This window comes from Morone saxatilis, unplaced genomic scaffold (assembly GCF_004916995.1).
Source record: "Morone saxatilis isolate NCDOM2014 unplaced genomic scaffold, NCSU_SB_2.0 Contig23, whole genome shotgun sequence".
Classification (NCBI taxonomy): domain Eukaryota; kingdom Metazoa; phylum Chordata; class Actinopteri; family Moronidae; genus Morone; species Morone saxatilis.
This window is the reverse complement of record NW_023339796.1, coordinates 17844817-17863685: the sequence shown is the minus strand read 5'-3', so window position 1 is coordinate 17863685 and position 18869 is coordinate 17844817. Positions and strand designations below refer to the sequence as shown.

General features: G+C 39.5%; 2 protein-coding genes across 2 annotated transcripts in view; both read right to left on the bottom strand.

Moving 5' to 3' along the window:
• Window positions 1-14696, bottom strand: part of LOC118334797 (cAMP-specific 3',5'-cyclic phosphodiesterase 4B-like) — a 49320-nt gene extending 34624 nt beyond the window's left edge. Inside the window, 3 exon segments of the mRNA XM_035670864.1 lie at window positions 403-568; window positions 10868-10936; window positions 14428-14696. Coding sequence (XP_035526757.1) covers window positions 403-444 — 42 coding nt within the window. The 5' untranslated portion in view covers window positions 445-568; window positions 10868-10936; window positions 14428-14696.
• Window positions 14697-18394: 3698 nt separating this feature from the next.
• The window catches only part of LOC118334549 (leptin receptor gene-related protein-like), a 1823-nt gene continuing 1348 nt past the window's right edge, over window positions 18395-18869 (bottom strand). The window contains exon 4 of the mRNA XM_035670477.1: window positions 18395-18511. Coding sequence (XP_035526370.1) covers window positions 18395-18511 — 117 coding nt within the window. The remainder of the gene's footprint in view (window positions 18512-18869) is intronic.

The window sequence follows — 18869 nt, the reverse complement described above, 5'->3', positions numbered from 1 at the left end:
ACACACACACTCACACAACACACTGTCCTTCACCCCCCGTCTCTGTTCCAACACACACACACACACCATTTTTGCTCTCTGCAGCATGTCCTGCCGGATCGCGGTCTGTTGTGTACAGTACAGTCATCTGTTTATGAGTCACTGACCAACGTACAGACATACTGCACCTTGCTGCCTCAGTGTATTCTCACTAGAGCTCAATGGGTATTTGTTGGGGAAGAAACAAAGCAAAGGCAAGCATTACAAAATTTACAGTAACTGGGCAAACTGCAGAATTAGGCTGTAAACTTAAAAGGCGAGAAGCGGAATATCGGATAAAAAGAAATCATGAGTGGCTGTGTAATGAATGCATGGATGGATTCATGGTTGCACAGATGGAGGGTTGGAAAAATCAATACTTACATCGTCTGGTGTAACCCCCTGCGCATTACTGCTTTTCTTCATCCTGAGGGATGTTCAGCCAGACTCTCCCTCTCTCCCTCTCTCTCTCTCTCTCTGTCTCTAATCCACTCTCCGAAGACGTAGTTCTTTCCTGCTTCTCCTGCTCTGGGCAGCCTCACCAGTACGCCTGCACATGGGAAGCAGAGGAGGGTGGGGGCAATGATATAAGGTATCCAGTTCCAAAAGTTATTCTGCCTCCCTCACAGTGAATATCATGTCTGCAATTCTTGACCGACTTGCGTTATTGTTCTGGCTTGGGAATGCAGTTCTGTGTGCAGTAATCTGACAAGTCTACACTGTGTTGTGTGTTTGACAAAAAAAGCAGACATTACATGGACTGTGATGGATTACCTATCTCAGCAGTTACAAGTTTGTACAAGTAGACATTCATACTGTAATGAAATGAATTTAAACACACCTTCGAGGCAGAAAAAAATACAGGAAAAAGGTAAAAACCGACCTGTATGGCTTGGAACGTTTTCAATATTAGTTCCAATAATGTTATTTTTAAGATTCGGTATCAATAGCAAATATATACTTTTCTTTATACCTTATTTTAGAAACATTTGAGCCATGCTAGAGATATGGTGTCAGGGATGGCAATGTTGGTCTGTTGGTCCACCACCTTATCTCTGACTGACTACTAGATGGATTGCCATGACATTTTGGACAGATATTGACTGATCCCCTAACTTTTCTTTTAGTCTTTTTCATTTTAAGTTAAATATCTTGAAATAATGGATGGATGGCCATACAATTTGGCACAGACAAGGATGTCCCCACAGAATTAACTGTAGTACCAAATGTTAGCATTGTAATACACTAAACTAAGATGGGGATGGCAAACGGTGTACTAGCTAAACATCAGCATGTAAGCATGTTGACGTAAACATTTAGCTCAAAGCAGCACTGCGCCTACTCTAAGTAGAGTCTAAAAGCCATAGCATAGCTGTAGACTCCATATTTTTTCTTTAAACAGAATTTTAATTAAATTTTCAAATTGGAAACATTTTGATTTGAATCTAAAACATTCAGAGTAGGTTTAGAAATGTTACAAACCTGAACAGACATTAGATGCCAGCTTTAAGTTCTTAATTGGAAGGTATTTTAGGCCGGTCCTGTCGGTCAGCCTCTTCTGAATGCAGTGACTCTACACTCATCAATTATAGAATCACCACAGCGGGTGGAAAAGAGCCAACACACAGACATGACTAACTAATCTATGAGATCTATATTTTCCATGTCACTATTGACACCCCCCGGACACCTCCCACCCCCCTCCTGTGTTCCCCTCACATTACCCCTTATTTGGCAGGCGCTGTGTCCTTCTGTTAAAGTCAGTGAAGGACTACTGGTGAGGGAGGCTGTTGTTGGTGCTTACCCGCTGCTGCCAAGTCAAGTGGCATGAAAAGACAATTTCTCAGCTGCACAAACAGCCCAATGTTGTTCGTAGCTTTCCAAACATACAAACATCTACATGCTGCTGCCCTTGTGAACAGAATGACGAGATGTGAAATGACAGATCACACGTGTTTTAGTATGTAGAGAATCTGTAAGATAAGTGGGCTGATGGTTCAAATCTCAGTAGGAGGGAAAAGTTCTCAATAATGTATAAGGTTGCATAGATGTGTCTATTCTAGGTTTCACAAGACCATCATTCAAAGTCTTCATACTTCATGACACAGAGGTCTCAAGTAGATGTTTAGGCTGTGGTGGTTATTGTAACCATAATTATACAGGATGTATGATGATGATGATAGAAAAAGATAAAGCTGTAGATAGACAAATTGAATGTAGAAACAGCCGACAAAAGAGTTAGTATTTTAATGCTTGTAATTTTTTTTTTTCAGAAACTTGAACTGACAGCCATTTTCTGCTGCTTTAATTAAAAACAGCCTCCATCTGTGCTGATATCAATGTCTCTGTTAATAGAGTAAGAGTAGTAGACGGCCAATATACAAGTATGATTATCAGTCCAAGTAATCTCAATCTTATTCATGTGCCCAAGTACTAAAATAGTTCAGCATATACGGTAATTGCATCAAATATTCTAACAACCCAGGAAAATAGTGTTGTTTAAACAAGACTGCGATTATGTGAGGCCACACTTAGGCTTATCATGTTAATGTTTAGGTGGTATAATGTTTACCGTGACTGCAATCTTAGTTTAACGTGTAGAAATCTTAACATTTGTTAACATTATCCCTTTATACAAAGTACAGCTGAGGCTAATGGGAATATGATAAGTTTTGCAGGTATCAAACATACTGAAATTCTGATCTGACGATGGCTCTATGTGAAAAGTCAGGGAATCACCAAAGATATTTGGTGAGATATATGGTGGCGTTAGATGAAATTCAGGGATTCATCAAAGTCAGTAGGATTCAGCCTGTGGAGGACATGTTCAAACACTACGCTAATGCATGACATGGCAATCCATCCAATAGTCGTTAAGCTATTTCAGTCTTGACCAAAGTGGCACACCAACCAACCAGCATTGCCATACCTAAACCCATTCTGCTAGTGTAGCTAAAAATTTAAAGTTAATTTATACATAAGGTCTTGGCTCTTTCAGATTATACTTAAATTAAACTAAACCCATTTACCAAACTATGAACTTCTCAAACAGCAGCATTTCAGAAAATATTTTCCTTGCCATTGTACATCATGGTCGTTCCAAGTTACATATCACTTATTAGTATCAGTGCTGCTTGCCATAAAAACTCTTTGCTCTGGGTCCTTCCCTAAAGGTCAAGCTGTTGCAAATTATCACTGGATGAATGGGCCCCGGAGCCGAGAACTTCTTTACCAAACGAGCAGAGAAGATATCCAGCAAAAGGTTATTTCAAATCATCTCATGTAAGTCCAGCAATGATGGGCATGATTCTACAATTTTAAAGCTTTAAGAATATTAGCACAATTCATCAGAGGAAGAGTCCAGAAAGGTCAGTGTGTCCTTATGCTATCTAAGACACTAGGGAGCACTTGCACTATGTACACCATACCGAAATGGCTCAATAAACTGTAACTGTGTAGCTGTGTTTTGTAACAAGCAGACAGGGGAGCTGTAAGACCACTTATTACGAATTCAGGTGGCATACACCATTTAATTGTTTGTTTCTGTGCTTCAAAAGTTAGTTTTCGAAGGTTGTGGTATCTCCATGGACTGGACTAGTGCGAGGAAAACATCACAGCTCCAGTAAACACAACATAGTACACTGTTCCACAGCCTGGATGGTTTAATGTTGGACAGAAACAGACCTGGGACTACTCACACAGTCTTATACGAATGAGTATTTGTATCTCTTAATCATCAACACCATGGATATACACTTCCCATTCAATGAACGTTATATCCACAGTTACAGTTCCATAATAAAATAGGTGAATAACATTGAATGGTATGTTTGTCAAGTCACTAGAGTTAGTTACACTGCCAGCTTGGATTTTAATCAGTATGAGTGCAAGTGTGTGAGCTATTTTGTAGGGCTGAAACTAATGATTTTTATGATCCATTAATCTGCTGATTCAATCAACTGATTGTTTCATCTAGAAAATTACAACAAATAGTAAAACAAAAATGGCTATCAGATTTTCTCAGAGCCCAAGGTAACATATTTTTTTGTTTAACCGACCAACAGTTCATATTAAATTTATAATGAGAAATGATTACATTTCTTGTAATTGACTTAGATGGAACTGCCAAATGTTTGGCATTTTCACTTTATAAACAAATTAAACACTTAATTGATGATCAGTTGTCAAATCATCATTCATTCCTGACTTTATTTGGGTAGTGACACCATTAGAGACAGGAAACCAGAGAGACAAATTAGTTTAGCGTCACTATTCTGTCAATCTCCCAGTTTGTAGCATACTGCCTGGCTAAACATATTACTGATACTTATATTGCACTGGGCTTACTAATTGGTTGCTTTTCATTAGGATCTCTTGTCAGTGTTTTGAATATATCTATAATAGTTTGGAATGTTTTTTTAAAAGGTTGGACTGCCAGCACATGGTTGAGCTCTTTGAAAGTACACATCAGTGATTACCTTTGAAGGTCATTATCAACAAAAAACCTTCACTATTATACAGAATGATTCACAAAGAAAGTAAGAATGTTAAAGGAAATGAAATTAAAATGGTTACAAAATAAAAGCTTTTTCCTTGTCATCAGCACTTCAGTGAAAAGGTCAGGAAACTGTCAGTACATCCAGGAAAGAAGTTAGCTTCTCTGAAGAGCATTTAAAGCGAAACCCCAAGAGAGCCACTCAAAACAACAAAGATCATTGGACAAAAGACACTGGATTGATAATGCACTCCTGCTTCCACTTTTTACAGAAACAAAACCCCAAGTAACCTCTCATCTCAGTAACCCCAGCAGTAGGTCATCCCCGTGGCGGCTGCCTGTACCTCTACAAATAATTGGTTATTGATGTGAAGCAGGCAACAGAATGCACGGTCATGAGGCAGCACTCGAGATGCTGATTGTAAGGATTTGGCTCGGATTTTGAAGAGAACACCAGGGATCACTGTACTGGGTGTGTATCACTGCAACTGAGAACAAAACAAACTTAAGCAGATTGCTTCTGCTTAATTACAACTCAAAGGCCATAGACAGACTTTGTTTTTGTATTTTCTTCCATTAAAAGGGGGGGCTTTAAAAGTATGAATTAAGTATGTATTAGCACAGTATGTATTCTCTGGGCACATGGGAGAGAAAAGGCTCCATATCAGATTAATCACCTGTGTCATTTTCCCAAGGAACACCAGATACCACATTGCATGGTGGGGTTTGGAGTAGAGTTGGGACTGATGTGATCCCGTATCTGGAGTTAATTTGTTATTATTCGTTAATGCGATTGCTGTTTATTTATGTGTGAGAATAAGTGAGACCCAGAAAGGAAGGTGAAAGACAGATGGATGTACAGAGAGGGGCAGCCATGCTGCTTGGAGCTTCCAAAATTAACTTTTTGGCTCATCTGCCAATGGCAGATAAACTGAGAAAACTTTACCAGCCATACACAGGCGTCATCTATTATTAAAATAAGCCAAAATTAATTTGATAAAGATCTCAGGGCCCCTGCGCTGCTCAGATGCCACCTCTCGCAAAAACTTTGACCTCCTTGACTTTTCTCTTCGTCTTATGTTTTCCTTTTGGTGGCTTGACACCAGGAATGTGTTGCCATCTGTAATAACATGTAACACAGATGTTTCTGCAGAAAACATAGACTCTGTATGTGATTCACCCTGTGTATGCTGGAAGAGACATCACTCCACCACCACCATCCCTATTGGCACTGAGCAAGAATAAATACATATAAAGAATGGATGGAAAGATACATGGATATTGACGGTATTTGTTATATATGGCACTCATCTACTATCATCCAACAAAATTTGAATGTTCAAACAGCAGGTAATGTAAAAGGGCAACTCACAACACTATCATTACAACCAGTGTTTACACTTTTGTCACATATTTTACATAAGCAAGGCTGCATTGCTGGCAGCAGTGAGAAAATGTTCCCATCTGACCAGTCAGTGTATGTCACACGGCGTCCCTGCACAATGGAGAGCTGTGAAGAGTGAGTCAGTAGTCGTCAGACATTTAAAATCGCTGGACACCCACACAAAGGTAGCTTTTGTGACGCCAAAACAAAGGAGGCTCAATGTGGGGAACTATGTTAATATTACGTTCAATTACTCAATGAGAGCTTTTAAAGCCATCTGTGTGGCACCACAACGATGAATTAACTTTACAGTGGTCACTCATTAACAGACAGAGAAGTTACATCTACTGTTAAATGAAAAAAACATTAAGTGCAAAAATTAGAGAACATACTGTGCACATATTAACCAAAGTGATTCTACTTACCCAGCACTGATTCCTTCAGTGGAAACTTAATCTGTATGTATATTAATCTTTATGTAAGGCTTCAAATACTTCTTCAACTACTGGGTGTGAAATAGAGAAGTAAGCAGCACAAGTCACAAGACAGCTGTTGACAGAACAGCAGCAGGACCTGTCTGTTGGGCCCCGCCCACATTTATTCAATTTAAACAACACCACACCAACTTTATTCACACCTTGGGAACTGCAATTTAAACAGTAGCCTGTCCACTGGTGACATAACTATACCAATTTAAAAAATGCTCACTGATTTTAAGTTTCCACAGATATACTTTGAAACACTTTTGGTCTGCAAATGTCCTTAAAATAAAAGCTGTGATTTCATTTTCTGACACTGAGCTGAACTTTAATGACCAAATAAAAGAGATTGTGCAATCTCGTTTTATCACCAAAGAAATATATCTAACATAGAATGGTTTCTCCTTCTGACCTTGAAAATAATAGCCGTGGCTCTCACTGAAAGGACCGCTGGGAACTGAAATGAGGAATCTGCCAAAGTTGCAATTTATATTTAGTCCCAAGACAAGATTTCCTTATTTCATCATACTGCATCTACCCGGGATTCACTTTATTCACTGCATTCTAAAGCATTTAAACATTTTATTGTTTGTTTGTCATGTGTAAAAAAAACTGTTGTTCATCCCTAGAAGACTAAGAAAAAAATAAGAAAATGATTAATAAGCTAGCCCTCATCTGGCTTGGACCCCAGTACACGGAACAAGCTGCCTGAAGCACAAAGTCTTCACAAACTCTCGGCCCTCTTTTAATTACATTTTTTTACTTATTGGGGCCATTAATCCATTTACCATGATACTGTGGTATGCAGATATATAGACACCCACACACACCCACACCCAAGTTTATCACATACTGATATTTTGTGCTAAAAGTCTCTAAAACTTATCTGGGCGACTACCTTCTTAGACACATCCATCTTAATGTAATTCATTCAGCACAGAATATGATACCAATCAATATTTGGCCAGACTTGTTAAGTGGTTAATTTTGTATGAATACATAAAGTTATGAACTGTATGTCAAAGAAAAATAAACCCTTGCTGGAAGGCTGCAATAAGTTTAAAGGAAAACACTTTTCTAATCTTATCCCTACTTCCCACACTGTTTGCGTGGGCATGTCCTACACACAAAAGCAGCTGTTGCACTTCATGCAGATGCCCTAACACTCACTAAGTCAGACTTGTTATATTAACCATAGAGTAATATATACATTAAAGTTGATTGAAATTCAGATTTCTACAACTATGAATTGTCATTTCAGACAAAGTTATAGATACAAACATGCAAGACAGGAGGCCAGCCAGAGCTCCTTTCCATTTAGGATGAGCTTAAATGTGGAGTCAATTAATTGATCAACAATAGACTCATCTATTATCAAAATAGTACTTTTTAATTTTGATGTATTTCTTAAGTTTCCCTGTCTTGAATTATAATAAACAGACTATTTTGGGGGTTCGGACAGTTAGTGGCACAAAACAAGCTATTTGAAGATGTCACCTTGGCCTCTGTATGGGAAATTCTGATTTTCTCACAACTTTCTGACCTTTGATAAGACAAATAATTTAACTATTAATTGAGAAAATAATTTGGATGAATCAAAAATGAAAATAATTATTAGTTGCAGCCCTGCTTTTAAAACAGGGCACAAAATAAATATTCCGCATGGACACAAACATTGTCCTTGATGTAACGCTAATTCAGAGAGGCCCATCGCACAATAGCCAACATGCTTACAGTATCAAGAGTGACTTCTATTTCTACAATATATTATAAAGCAGGTACTTTACCCCCCGCCTCCATTTAACATTTACAGTATCAGCAGCATATAAACATTTAGAAATTTAGAATAAAACACTATAATGTAGTTATAAGCAGCTGTAAGTGTTCATTATTGTCAACAACTTTAACTTCTTCTGTGGGCACCAATAGGTGGAGGCTGGATTCATAAACAAATAACATCCAGACAATATAGTACATAAAATCAAATGTTTATAGATTCTAAAAATGTTCAATTAACTTTCAAGATGTAACTGTCAAAATAATTTCTTCTATCAAGTAATTTAAATTGACACCTATCAAACATTCTTCAAAAGTTTAACATTGTTTTAACTGCTCACCCCAAAGCCATATTAGCTCCGTGACTGAAAAAAAAATGCCAATCAACACTTGTCAGCTTAAATTATCTGTCACTGGAAAATCTACACCAAGTCACAGTGGGAACTTTGCGGTTTGTATTTGCATTCAGTGCAGTGAAGCAGATTCCAGCAGCTAACCCTGACCCAGAAAGGAACTTTTGAGACAAGTGAAGGCTGAGTGTAGTTTGTTGAGGAGGGAGAGAAACAACAATAGGTGGCAGCTGAAAGATGACGTCACTGTGGAGGCCACATGCAGGAAACCCACTGCCCTAGAGTACAGACATAATGAGAGAGACTGAACAGGCCAGACCCTGTGAGCCTGCTGCCGCCACTGGGCCACGTGTCACAAGACCATTTTAGGATTGTCCTGTTGTCACACCATGTGTTTGTCATACTGGGATTGCAAACACCATCCCTAGTCAAGTCATGAGAAACTCTCTCTTTCAATGTTATTCTACAAAAACTGTTAGAAGCAGACTGATCTGCAGCTGTATTGGTTTACAAACTGCCTTAATTGGTTTAAAAATTAGGAAACAAATATAACAACTGATAAGGCATTCTGTCATTATGCAATAATGACGTGGAAACAGCATCCTCAATTACACTGCTAACCACAATGTACTTATTTGGTCGTATTCAGCATTCATCACTGATACTATCCTTTGTCCTTTCTTGTAATTAGATGAAAGAAGTGAATAAAGTCTTAATTCATCAGGAGCCTTTAAAGCTTTGCTTCAGTGCTAATATCGAAACTTAAACCATTTAAGAGAAGAAAAAGAAATGAGAAATAATTGGTGGGCCAGGACACATGGCGACTGTGACTCTGGATGAGTCACTGTTTGAATGGAGCTGTTGAAAAAGCCCAGTAATTAAGCGGGAGTGCCATTCTGTCAAATTCAAACACCCACACACACATACACTAATTACCGCATGGTATTCAAGTCACCCCATTTAACATCCATTGAGGTATTGTGATTTAAGTACTGTCTGTGTCAGCACTACATCAGTTATACATTCACTAGACAAAACTTTCTATTGCCAGCTACATGGATTAAAGCTCTAAGGGTGAATCATGACAAATGGCTTGGAGAGTAAGCAGCCGACAGAAGGCTTGGCAGAGTCTGCAGGATCTGTGGCGCAGAGAGGGCCTTTGGTGAGTGTCATCAGTTGGCAACCTCCATGTCAACGTGGCTGTGAATCCTTCAGATGACAACTGAGACAGAAATTAATCAGTGTGCAGCTTTGACCTGTGCTCTTTGGAGACACTGTTGAGCACGATGAGAGCAAACCCGTATGATCCACCACCTCCTTAACACACAGGGTGGCTACATCCTGCTGTGGAGCAACTGGCTGAGCCTGCGAACCATGATAGATTCTACACACCACTCCCTGTTCATCACTTTATCAATATCTATGTCAAGGCTAGTAGGACAGTGCGATATGACCATATATTGTGTGACGATAGAAAAAATAAGGTGAGCCTCGTGTGGAAGCTCTCTCTCTCTCTCTAATATTTTGTTTCATGCTTAATTGCACAAAGGTTCTACATAAAAGAAAAATAATCAAATATGATTATCGGGGTAATGAAATGACTTCTATATATGGGATATGAAATGTTGGTCATATCGCACAGCTTTTATTCAAATATGCAGCCCAATGTGCTTCGCAGATAAAAACAGTTTGTGAATAAACACTAAAATAAGGTGGAGAATTAAGCAGAACCAACATTGTAAAATAAGAAATAACTTACTAGAAACAGACATATACTCGCCTCCCCTCCCCAGTTACACTCACTGTCATTCTGTGGGATTTGTTAAGCTACTCCCAATAACCGAGAGTAGAGAGGGAGAGAGAGAGAGAGACAGAAAGAGAAAGTAATATGGGGCAGATGTTGCCTGCTAACACATAAACTGCTGTCAATTTATGAAACTTTTCATTTCTTGGTTTTAATACTTAATATGTTAAGAATAGTTGAATAAATAATGCTACATGATAAATATAAGGCTTCAAATAGACCCGACCATGAGTCCCAAACATTCTGATTCGAGCACCCTTATTTGATTCTTAAAATAGTTGCAGATACATTTTTCTGTCAATCAAATAATTGATTGATCATTTCAGCTTTACATTCATTCATGCAATATGAAAGTGGTTCAGTGAGGATTCTGTTTCAAAATGACGAATGTGAAGTACTGCAGATTTACTGTAATCTTTCCATGCAATAGCTCCATGATACAGAACTAATCTCTTCTGCTTGAAAACCAATGAAGAAATCGTATACACTGCTTCAGTCAGCAATAAGGCATGCACTGTGAACACAATATTCCCTCTCAGCCACTAGAAAAAGTGTACTTACAGCTGAAGCTCTTCTCCTTGAGCAAGTGATGAGGGAGTGAGGGGGAATTCACGTCAGCACACTGTCAGCCTGAAAGACAAACAATGTATGGATTACAATTTCACAGATCACATATCACAGCAAAAAACAGACAATATTTTAGCCAGCTGGAACTATGTGACTGATCAGCTACAAGGACCCCTGACAACACTAAAATGTCTAAAAGGGCAATACACTTCCCTCTGACACACATATACACATGATTTAACAATACTTAATAGATGTATAAAATACTTTTGATAGATAGGTCAGAGTTGTATGAAGAGTGTAAAAGCTCCTCTTGATGTTAGGAATCACAATTGCTATGGTTCTCTGAACGCATGACTGTCATAGTTCAGATAACCATCCAACACATAAACACGCACGCACGCAGTCACAATCAGTTGTTTTTTCATACTTCCCAGTATGACAAACACTCACCCACTCTGCAAACCTAAATGCCTACCACAGACACGGCATGTTTTCATCTTCTGGAAGGAAACGTCAATGTACAGAAACAGAAAAGGCACTATAGTAGCCACATCACCAGTAAAGCCACCAAGCAGCCAGTAAATGAGTCATCAGTCTGGCAGCCGGGGAGCCCTTTTAACAAGAAGCTGGATGTATGTGCCTTGTTGTTTCAGCACGGACTGAGAATAAAAGGACAGTGGCCAGAGTTCACACCACATGACCAGGGGCATTACAGAAACGCTATGAACTGGGCTTAAAGGAAAGAGCACGTCTGTCAGGAGTATAGACGACAGATAGGGACACACAATGATTACCGGGGCAGATAGATTATCGTCCAATCATAGTAAATGTATATTATTAAGAATTATTGGAATAATTACAGCCGGTAATGTGTTGGTCCATAATAATAACTCATTTTGAATACTTATGCAAAGCTATTAATTAATTAATTTATGTTCTATGAAAGCCAACGTATGTTTGCGAAGGTTTTTGCTGAACTTTACTGTGAAAACTAAACGATCATTTGAAGAGTCAGAACTGTTGTTTTAGTTGTGTTAACAATAATATCAGATTTGGTTAGGTCAGAGCTTTGGAATATTAAATCACCCATCTTTGCTCACTACATCTAGGCTTTCTTACCATCAAGTGTGTAAAAACTACAGCTAACTTCTCTTTAAATTACGAAAAAGTGAAATAATCGATTATCTCATTGGCTGAAAGAAAATGGTATCGTGCATTCCTAATGATAGTATGCCATGCCAGTGTACACACTGTGGTGTCATATAAGGGCTTGTGTATGTACAGCTCTACACATTGATTTGTAAAGGGCTAAATGCTGAAATTATAATCTAGGGACGAATCAATGTTGTGTTTTTATTCTTGTGTTTTGGATTTTTAAGGAATTAATATTCAAATAGAGAGCAATCTCAAGATTGTAACCTTTCACATCTGTGCGCAGTATAGCCAATGTTTTGAGTGAGCAACAAAGTTATAAAAGCTGGAGAAGTCCGTATAGCAGAGATCCACAGATAATAAATCCTAGAAGAGAAAGTTGGAATATCAAAGGACGTAGGGGAGACAGGCAGGTGGTGATAACACACACTGTGCCCAGGCAGAAATTAACTGCGTGCGCACACACACACACACACACACACACACACACACACGTAGAACACTGAACAGATATCACTTATATCAACTCACAATATCTAGCACTTATTGTGAATACTGTATTTAAACATGAAAGCCAAAGACGTTACAGCTACAGATCACCATCCCAGCTGTTTCAGACGGATTCATATTTAAAAACACAATATTGCGTGGGCCATGTAGAAAACAATGAGCACTTTTATGCCACTGGGACAGACTGGGTTTCTTCATTCATTACTTCACTTAATGTACAACATGGCCAAAGGTGTAGTGTACCTTTTAAAACTGTAATACAAGTTTTAAAAGGTTCAGCTGAACATATTTTTTTTACTAAAATGAAGATGCTAAATCCAAAGAACTGCTACAATCAGCCCAAATCAGCCCCTTTACACAGACTATAAAAAGACCCCTGTTGAATATTGACACAAGTCAGACATATTAAGTCCCAACAGCGGTATAATGTCAATTTCTCCTCTGGGGAAAAATAAAAAGCCTAACTAGCACTATTTATCTTCTGAAAGCCTTGGCTGACCTCATTTAATCCACACGTCATTGTTAAATGGACAGGGATTGATTGTTTAATGGTGTATAAAACACTTTGGTTTATAGAGCAAACCAACAGTACGTCCATTATGTGTTAATGTGGGTTTACCCAGACTTTCCAGCACTTTTCCACAAATCTTCCCCTTTTGACCACCCACATCTAAATTGTCTCAAACTTAAACATACTTCATGCATCCAATATTATGAGTGCAGCCTAATACCATGACGGCTGTTGAGTGCTACCCCAACAACAAGCCACGGCTCACAGTTCAGTGAAGAGGAGCGCTTTGCATTTGTTATTAAAGAGGGAAATAGCCCAAGCCAAAGGATGCTACCAGGAACTGGTGGAGGGAGGCCATGTTTCAAACCGGCAATCTGATGCTGGCCTCTCTGCTCCTCGCAGCGTTTACATCTGCCATATAGAGAGCCTTGGTATGGGGGGCCCTCTGAGACCTGCGTAACAGCAGAGGGTGACCGCCTTGGGGTCCAAGCTTTGCAGCTCCAACAGCTCTATGACTAGAGGGCGGTGAAGAAAGCAAGTCGGTCACATAACCTCAGCACAAGCTTTCAGATCCTGCCCTCAGGTAGGAGATATGATGCCCTTGTATTCAATACAAACAGGGGCAGGGCCAGCTTCATCCCCTCTGTTGACACTGGTGCCTGTGGAGGAAAGATCTTGACTTTTAGAATCACACATCCTCTTTTGTACGGTGGCGTTTTCTCTTGTCTGTTAGTAAAGTACTGAACTGAGTGAGGCAAATGAATTTCCCTTTGTGGACAATAAAGAACATCTATCGTCTCTTTCTCTGTAGTAAGAGAACCTTACCTTTACCTTACTTGACCTCATCATCATACTTCATCTACATCGCCCCAAACATTTGTGTAGGCTGGATCCACAGAGGCTCGTCATTAGAAATGATGCTGCTCTTCATCAGTTTTGATACGTAGTGACAAAACTAAACAAATCGAGCGAGAGAGAGATGAAAGATGCCCACATTGCAAAGTCCTGAGAGAGATGAAGAGCACAGCCTACGTACAGACAAGAAGCCTACGTGATATGACTGAATCAAAAGACCTTTCAGTGCAACTCAAGATATCTGACTGACGGTCATGTTTCCTCGAAAATAGCTTACGTACAGCTCAAATGACGAAAACCTGCAACCCGAGAATCGTGAAACATCTTTTTTTTTTTTTTGCCAGCCTCTGTGCCGACGATGTCCCTTGGCTGTCATCATAATCAACTTTTACTGGATACTTTGCGCGGGTAATATGCTGCAGTTAAACCCCCGGTGTAGGTAGGACAACGTCGGCCAACGCTACAGAAAGACAAAACACATAATACATCTTTTGTTCCTGTAAATGTGACCTGTTTCTCTCACCGGACGGTTACGTAGTCCGTAGTTACCGGTGGTGTATCCGCTGTCCCACGCGCTGCTGCGGCTGTGTGGTCTCGTGTTTCTCTGCCGCGCTTCGGCAGCACGCGCCCCTTTTTATCAGGTTCCATTTGTTCCGTTCGCGCTCGTTCCCCTTCCCAAGCACGAGAGCGCATCGATTGGCTTTGGCACCGACGACGCAAATCCTTCCGTTTACCAATGGCCATCAGCGCGCCCTCCCTCTCTGCTGCCCCAGCTCTGCATCCATTTGATTTCCAGCCATAAGAGAGTACGGATGAGTCTGCCTCACCGCGCTAATGAGGCTCCAACCCCCCGGCTCTCTGTCAGTCATTGACCCCCTGCTGCGTGTTAGTTGATTGTCTCTTTAAATAGCAGAACACCACTGCAATGGAAGTTATTTTATATGTAGATATACATGTATATATGTATATAAAGACCTACTTATGATTTAGTGAGTTAAGTTTAATACTGTAGGCAGCTCATGTAGCTCCTAAGGAAGAGCAGTGGTTACTGCTAGAGTATAGTGAGCTATTCCAGTAGCAAGTTATAAAATAAGAATTTTAGAATTATAATATTGATGCATTAATTTTATAGTAAATGCCATGCTGGGAACTTGCATTGTGTAGTGCTAGTCTGAAGTGTGCTGCATTTCATTGTATCACTGATCACACATTGCATTGTGATGTGATGTGATGTGTGTAGTGTTGCACTGCATTATTCAGTTTGTTCTTATCTTGTTCATCTGTGTTGTGTTGCACTGAGCCGTGTGGCTGCACTTTACTTACTGTTGTGTTTCACGCTGCCACCTACCACAATTGCAATGTAATGTATATTACAGTATCACACAATATGCTGTGTTGCACAGTGTGATGTTGCTCTGCAGTGTTGCATTGTGTAGTATTCAAGGCCAGACTGAGCAGTCTTTTAGAATAATTTTGATGCCTTGGCTGTTGCCAGGCAACAGCTGTCCTGGAACAGAGATGAATGGGTGTCCCTGGGCTCCTTCTCTTTTTTCATCTTTACCTTCATCTTTTTTTCTTCTCGGTTTCTCTCACTCACACTGACACTTATGTTCAGTGTAAATGCAGTTTCCCTCACTCAGCAAACACTTTAAGCCCATTAAGTAGGCATGTTGTTGGTTTTAAGATATAATAAAGCTTCTGATTCACATGGTCTCATTGTCACTGATGTAAGATATGGGACAGTGTTTTTATTTCAACATCAGTTGTACCTAAGTAACTGAACCAGTGGTGACTAATCACCAGCTTTCCTTCATGAAATATGTAGTCAACAGATGGCTTGTCTTGATCAGCCACGTGATTATGATAGATCTCTTCTTATTCACCCAGAAGTGTTTGCCAACATCCAACAGAAACTCAATCAGCACCAAATCTCTGTCACTCTCCATCTCCCGTCTTGATGTTCCATACAGCCACATTTCTGCCCTTTTGTGCAGATATTTTGACAGTTTATTTGACCTTTGGCAACCTCCAAAGAGCAAAATTTAGCTGACAATCTTATTTTAATCTCTGATTTCAACTTATTTCTTACATTTGACACAACCATACATTTCCATGCAGTTCTTTCTGCATTATGAATTGCACATACACACCTTTGCAAATGTTCCTCAAATGTGCTTTCCACACAGCAGCGCTGATACAGCCACCATCCTCTCTGTGGGATGTTAGTCCATGCATGCTGTGTCTTCTCATTGTGGAACGCAATCACTGGAGGCGGGAAGCACAGATGTTTTTCATGAAAATAATCATTCATTTGTGTTGTGAGTGTGGGTTTCTTTTGTTTGTGGAGAAAATGCACTCAGCTTAACACGCAAATTGGTGAGGCAGCTTCAGTGCATCCCTGACACAGGAACAGAGAATTACATTAAACTATTGAAATTGTATGCAGGTGCACGGTTGATTTCTATCACATCCTATTCAACCCTGAATAGATAATATTGACTTTTATCATTTGTTTGTCATGCAGCTTGCTCACTACTGGCAATGCTGCCGATCTGTATTCAGTATTGATGTTTGTGTTTGGAAAGGACAAATTATAATCTTCTAGGAATGGAGCTGTTTTACATGCTGCTTTATGAATATTGCAAAATATCTAAATTATTTAGCGGCTGTTCACACCTATATTTCTGTCAGTCAGGCCTATGGTTTGCTTGAATAGTCTGGTCAGACAGAAATGTACCTAACACACTCACCCACACAGCACCTCTCCTTCTTTTCCAGTCTGTTTTGTGGGAGGCCGTTACAGAGGTTTGCTACAGTCACTATTGCTGCTATACTGTATAAATAGTGTGCAGGTGTCTGAATGCATCATCCATCAGCACTGCCCAGAGGCAAGCTTTGCACTAGTCAAATCAAGCTCTTCATCCAGTTCACCGACCACTGTGAGATTCTAATCACACCACCAGCAGTAAGACAGAGCATGTACATTTGTTTATACAGAGAGTTTTAATCAGTGTTAGAAAACAAAATGCAGTCAGGAGCTTATAAAATAACCTTTGAGAGCTCATTAGTGTTTTCAAAGTGTGGGTATGGGAGTCACAATAGAAAGAACAAACTTTCTTTATTGAAAATGTCAGTTGTGAGATATACAATATAATAGTTTCCCTTGTAAAGCAGTTAAAGAATTAGGAGATAAGAAATTGAATCGGACATGAACTAGATGTTTTTCTGTGATAGTCTCTATAAAGTGGGATAATCATACAAACTACAGAACCTCATTAATAGTCGGTTATTGATTATGACAAAATAGAACATGAGGATGTAATATTGATTCACAATTACATATTTCAATGGCCCCTGATGGAACACAAAAAACAGACTCAAAAATGAATCACAGTGATTTCTCTATTAATTAAAATATACACTGTGAATGACAGGCACTTGAGTTTGCAGGTAGAGCCCTCTCCTTTAGGACAAAAACAACATACATGTACTGTATTTACCATTCAACATGTAAAAAATATGATTCACAAATTAATATCAAGCTCATGTCGATAGTATGAATTTGTTTGTCGTCAGCATAAATATAAAATGGATGTGGGTGCTTTCTCTGGCCTGATAACTGAACATAAATTCTTAGATGTTTGATATTCACTAAACAGCTTTATCGAGTCCCTCAGCTTGCTTCTGAGGATCATGTTGCTGCAAAGCAAAGATCAAAACGCAGTTCAGTGATGAATATGCTCCATTTTTGCAATCTAAAATGATCTTTGGTGAGAATGTAAACAATTGCACCGGAACAAAAAGTAAGGCTTTAAAGGCTTGTAGCATAATGAAAACAAAAAAAACACATTACCTCCATACAAATATATCTTTACCTGATTAGGATTCCTACAACTTGTTGTCAGATAGCATGGATTAAGATAACTTAGCCTGCCTTTACACTTTAGACAGCAAACAGCGCTCTTAATAGTAAGTAAGCCATAATTCAGTAGAGCCAATTCCCCTTGAACAATGAGGAAAGATAATGCGGTGAGCATTGCAGTGTATATTACAGTAGAGTTACTCTTTAGGATCCCTTTATGATATTAATTAATTGAAGCATAATGAAATAGCAGGCAGCTGCAATGAGCAGAGTGATTTGGGGTTTGAAAGAGAGGCGAGACAAGCTAAAATATATGGGTTATGGTGGATAGTGATGGGGTTACAGCATAAGAGGGGTATAGGCATCAGAGTCTCTCTGGTCCCACACATAAGGCACATTAATAGGGTACATAGTGTTGTCTCCAACCCTAATACCTCCTAATATAACAATCGGCCTGAAAACATGCCCAGTAGATCTGGCATTTTACAGCCTATACTGTACATGAGCATCATCCCCCATTGAGTGCAGGACATTTGTGTCCCTCAGTCTGCAGTCTATCCGTTCAACTATCCACCTACCCAACCATCCATCTGTCCATCTGTCCACCTGTCCACTGTCTACAGGCACTCTACCACTGCTCCCAGCTGAAGTCGTCTCCACCTCCAAACACAACAAAAAAGCCAAGAATAGTGAGAAAGATGACAGCGTTTCCTGTCATCACCAGACCACAGGCACCCCACTCGATCTGTAGAAGAAAAATATTTATACTGAATCAAAACTTTTGACGGAAGAAATCCATAGTCTTCTAGTCATGCTCTCAAGATACAGTGCAAGTACAGATACACCAACAACTGATGTGGTGTAGACAGCACAGACAAATAAAACGGAAATCATATATACGTATGTATGTATGTGTGTGTGTGTGTGTGTGTGTATGTGTTGTGTGTGTGTGTGTGTGTGTGTGTGCATAGAAAATATTTCAGCATGGGTAGAGAGAACTCACTATGCTATTGCGGGCTAGCACAATGGGAAGCCCAAAAGATGATACCACGATGCCAGTTGTTAAGAAGTAGGCCAGCTCTCTACATGCATTGCTGGAGGAG